The 4,579-nt window shown below is 33.4% G+C and overlaps 1 protein-coding gene across 2 annotated transcripts; it reads right to left on the bottom strand.

The window, feature by feature from the left end:
- On the bottom strand, positions 1,037 to 3,829 carry LOC107634389. 2 transcript variants are annotated; one of them, XM_016337904.2, is made up of 6 exons: positions 3,447 to 3,829; positions 3,103 to 3,344; positions 2,556 to 2,628; positions 2,112 to 2,480; positions 1,700 to 1,914; positions 1,037 to 1,513 (listed from the first exon to the last, which is right to left on the bottom strand). In XM_016337904.2, the coding sequence occupies exons 3-6, from the start codon at positions 2,599 to 2,601 to the stop codon at positions 1,274 to 1,276; spliced, it is 870 nt and encodes a 289-aa protein (XP_016193390.1). In that variant the 5' UTR covers positions 2,602 to 2,628; positions 3,103 to 3,344; positions 3,447 to 3,829; the 3' UTR covers positions 1,037 to 1,273. The 2 variants fall into 2 exon arrangements, with proteins under 2 accessions (XP_016193390.1, XP_020974428.1); XM_021118769.1 differs by having other exon boundaries at positions 2,556 to 2,627; positions 3,063 to 3,344; positions 3,447 to 3,827.

The following is a 4,579-nucleotide window of genomic DNA, read 5'->3' as shown; positions in this document are numbered from 1 at the left end:
CAAATTTTCTATATTTGGCATAAAAAATTCTTTTTTTCTTTCTTTCTTATACATTTTCTTCTTATTTTTTCTAGTCTCACTTCTTTTTTCCACATATGTTTCATAAAATTTTTAAAAATATACAAATAAAAGAGATAGAAGACTCAAAAAAAGAAGATGCAGAACAAGTATAACAAAATTTGGTTACATTTCGTTATTTAAAAACTTAGCTGCCCAACATTTCAGAATTACAAAATGGCCACAAATAGACCAAAAAAATTCGTATTAAATTATAGGCATTTTCGGCTATTATGCTTTTTACATTTTGGTATAAAACTGTATGATGTTTTCAAATTGGATAGCAATGAATAAAAAGATGAACAAAAAAAAGTTGGACACTATAAATGCCGATTCTGAGCCCATATTGGTAGAAGGCGCAATGTATGACCCCAAAAAACTAGAAAGAAACTTATATTTTTCAAGTTGTGAACATAAATTCCCAAAGAGAACAATTAGGGAACCAAAAGCATATCAGCCAAAAATCAGCCAAAATGTGTTTGGGTTCCATGAAAAATTGGGTTTTGGTTTGTGCTCCGTGATCTCAGAAGCGGTTTTCAAACATATTATTCAAGAAATGATTTTAATTAAACGATTTTGTTTACTTTTTGGCTGGTCACATTTTGGTTCCATATACTTTTCCATTCCCAACAGAGAAAAGGCTGTGAACATAATAAATAAGAAAAATTTATTCATCTACTTAAAAAGGATAAATTTTTTTAACAAAACTGCTCACATAAGTACACAAGCAGAAAAAATATCTGTATTTCAGTTAGGTTTGTTTTTCGCAGAAAATAAAATACAATTCTTCTTTTTAGTGATTAAGAGGTGTTCACAGTTAATCATAGTGATTACTTTTTAATAAAACAAAATAAAATCAGTGAAGTGGATAAAACAAAAAGGAAACGGGTTAAAAATACATGTTACCCCCTCCGAACAGAAAACTATATATAAAAGATGCGATGACTGTGCAAGTGATATATTATTCTATTTCTTTATAAGGACAAGTGATGTTGTTATTGAAGCTAATAATATAACAAAATTACAATTTTATTGTGTATCAACTGTTTCGGCCTCCAAGGCTTACTACTGCTTTATTCTACCTGCCTAATTGTCTATGTGTAACTGTAACTTATTTATTCTCTTAATCTTCTTTTGATGCAGATCAAATCAAAAGTAGACAAAACTAAAAGCTAGTGTTGGTTAAATTAAATTTGTGTCACTTGGTTTGCATGGATTAGATTGAAGGGAAGAAAAGTGGAGTGGAATAATCTGTTTGAAGCTTCCCTGCGACGATTCTAACTTTGCTCATCTTGTGTTCACACCAATGCAACTGCGCTTCGCTCAACTCCTTCATTCTCAGCACCCTCGACACCACCTTCAAGTCTATCATTGCCATTAACACATCCATCTCTTCTTCTTCACCCTTTCTAAGCTTTCTCCTCCTCAACCCAGCATCCTTCACCTTCTTCCTCTTCTGAACCTTGCTTACATCTTATACGTTAGCACTTGTTTGATTATGTAAAATATTATATGCACAAAATTTGTGTATAAACATATGATGTGACATTTAACTCATATTCTATATAGATAACTGATTTCGTAACTTAATTTTAATGCAATATATCATATTAATTAATTGAATTTAGAATTGGGAACTTGCCTTTTGATTAACTTTCTTGATTAGGCGGAGGAGTGTTGGATCAACCGTGATTCTCCGATTTCTCCAAAAGTAAGCAGCCACCATCTGACACGGTTTCTCTTTGTCAGCCTTTAAAAACTTCATGAATGTTCGGATCCCATCCTCCATTATCTTCAGGAATGACGCTGATGATATTCTACTCTCCATACCCCCATGCTTTTCATCATTCTCCCAATCTTTCATTTTCAATCAAAACAATTCTTCTTTAATTTAACTATTAAATTAAATTCAATCATGCTAGATGAATACCAGAATCAACCGCTAGAGTTAAATTATATGTATATTTATATACAAATACATAAAAACTGATTTTTGGCATGCATATAACATATTTGAGTTAAGTTAAAATTAATCTAGATACTATCATATATACCTGGACATTGTGGGACTAGAAGCAATTTTGGTGCCAAGAGCCTCATCCTAGCATAAATCTCTGGTCTTCTGCCATGTTCAAAGGGCTCATTCTCAATGTATCTCTGCAGCAATACCTGAAATTGCTGGAATTGCTGTGCTGTGCTGGCAGGACAACCGCTATCAGCCTCGTGGCGCCAGCCGTGTTTCGATTCAAAGTTTTTGTAGTTCCAATTAAGAGCTTCCCATGTTAAGCAAATCTGTGCAACATAAGCGGCCTCTAGTTCACCATATGGGTTATTGTGACCTATATCACCTGCTTTCTTCTTCACACTTGATGCAATACGCTCTGAAATTGATCTTGGAGAGGCTTCCATGGATCTTAAATACTCTGAAGATGGATTAGGCAACTATGTTAATGAATTAAACCCTATAAATTTAATAATTATGGATGATGTATTGTTACCTGTTTCCTCAAGTTTCTGTGCACTAATTCTGTCTAAGAGGGACATTTCTTCATCATATTTTTGGAACAAAGTATATGATTCCCACTTGGGGCAACTTCTTCTAGATGATGAAGACAATGCTTCTTCTGTCTCAGAATCCTTGAAATGAATGGAGCTCCTCCATTCAGAGGAGACCCTAGGTGTAGAACTAGAACCATCAATGCACGAATCACCATCATCATCATCATCATGATGCTTATCTTGAATAGTCAGCTTCTTATCTTGGAACTGATGGGTTGGATCAAAAATAAAGAACCTATCATCCCTGGTGAGCTTTGCCTCCTGCACCTTCTTATTCTTTATTGTTCTTCCAACACAAACACGTTCATCTGCTGAAAGTAACATTGTAGCATCAGAGATGAAGCACAAATGTGAGATTGTGAGTGTGGAATGATGTGTGAAATTAAGATATACCTTGGGAGTTTTTGTTACATTTATATGTGTTCATGGTGATAGTAGAGGTTGGTCTGCTTGCAAATGAGACAGAGTTTGAAACAGAATCAGCATTTCTTCCTATAAATTCTGAGTCTTGTTCATTCAAGCTCTCTCGGGGGGTTGCAAACTCTTCAGAATGAGAACAATGCTGCTTTTTCTGAGGCTCCTCAAACAAAAGGGTTTCCCTGCCATGGATTGAGTCTGCAGATGATGCTGCTACATGATCTCTCACCTTCTCAGCATGGTGACCATATCCTTGTTGCGCTTCTTCTTCTTCGTCGTCTTCAGAAAACACATATTCATATTGCTGATCTCTGCAACATTATTTTAATAGGAACGTGTAAGAATGCGTAGGATAAAAGGGATATATATAAATAACAAGAAAAACAAGAGCATGCAGGTGGAACTAACAAGACCTTTGGATTAAGGGGAATCTGCCAGTGAAGGTTGAGAAGGTGAGGAGAAAAATAGCAAGGGAAAAGAGGAAGAGGAAGAGAAGCTGAAAAGAGACTGAGACATGGTTGAGGAGAAGATGGAAATAGCCTGAGGCATAATTGAAGACTCTAAGAAGAAGTTCTTCTTTGGAACATGTCATTTTCTTTGTCGTTAATAATTGCTTCGGACAACAAAGTAATTAAGACACTGATGGCAAAGTATGTCCTCATAGAAAAGTAGTCTTCGCTTGCTTTAGTAACGTGTATGTATGCTTCTTCGCCAACATGGTCTTACTCTTACAAACCATTACTCTCACTATAATATCTCATTCATAATGTTTATACCCTCATCATGTTCCCAATCATCATCAGCCTTAGCTTGAATATCAATGGTACACATTGGAATCCTCCATTTTAACTAGTAATGAGAAATGTTTTTTGGATTTTTTTATTAATATTAGAATTTAGAATTTAAAATTTTAGATTTAGAATTTTTTTAATATTGGCCAAATATTGGTTAAAAATAATAAGTTTGATTGATCATGTAACATTGTTTTAAAGTAATTTTACATAAATTTTAAGTATATTTGTAAGTAGATGAGACTGTTCAATTTATTTTATCTATTAGAATGTGAATTTATATAACATAATTTTTTGATGTATTTATCTATTTTTTTTTAAATATTATCCAAATTTATATTAGAAAGTAGAAGTATCTCATTATTCCGTAACAGTTATTAATTAAACAATAATAAACCGTTGGCTTAAACATATATAGTTGCGATATTAATTTACAAGAGATACTTGAGAAAGAAGAAAGCTAAGTGAGATCACATTATGGAGGAATCTTTGATATTATACTTTTCATGGAAAGAACGTAAGTGTTGTTTTGTGGTGTATGTATAACGCAGAAAATCCTATAGTATGCCAAGAGGGTCCTTTTTCTTCTCCTCTATATATATATGAATGCTTGTGAAATTACGTAAAGAAACAAAAGCCAAAAAAAAGAAGAGACTAAAACCAAGCCACACGCATAAGCAAACATAGAAACTTCACTTTATATAAAGAATTACAAAACATTGTTCGAGAAAATATATATTTGAATATACCACTAT

This window comes from Arachis ipaensis, chromosome B03, assembly GCF_000816755.2.
Source record: "Arachis ipaensis cultivar K30076 chromosome B03, Araip1.1, whole genome shotgun sequence".
NCBI classification, from domain to species: Eukaryota; Viridiplantae; Streptophyta; class Magnoliopsida; order Fabales; family Fabaceae; genus Arachis; species Arachis ipaensis.
The sequence above is the reverse complement of the archived record's forward strand: the minus strand, read 5'-3'. Positions and strand labels throughout refer to the sequence as shown.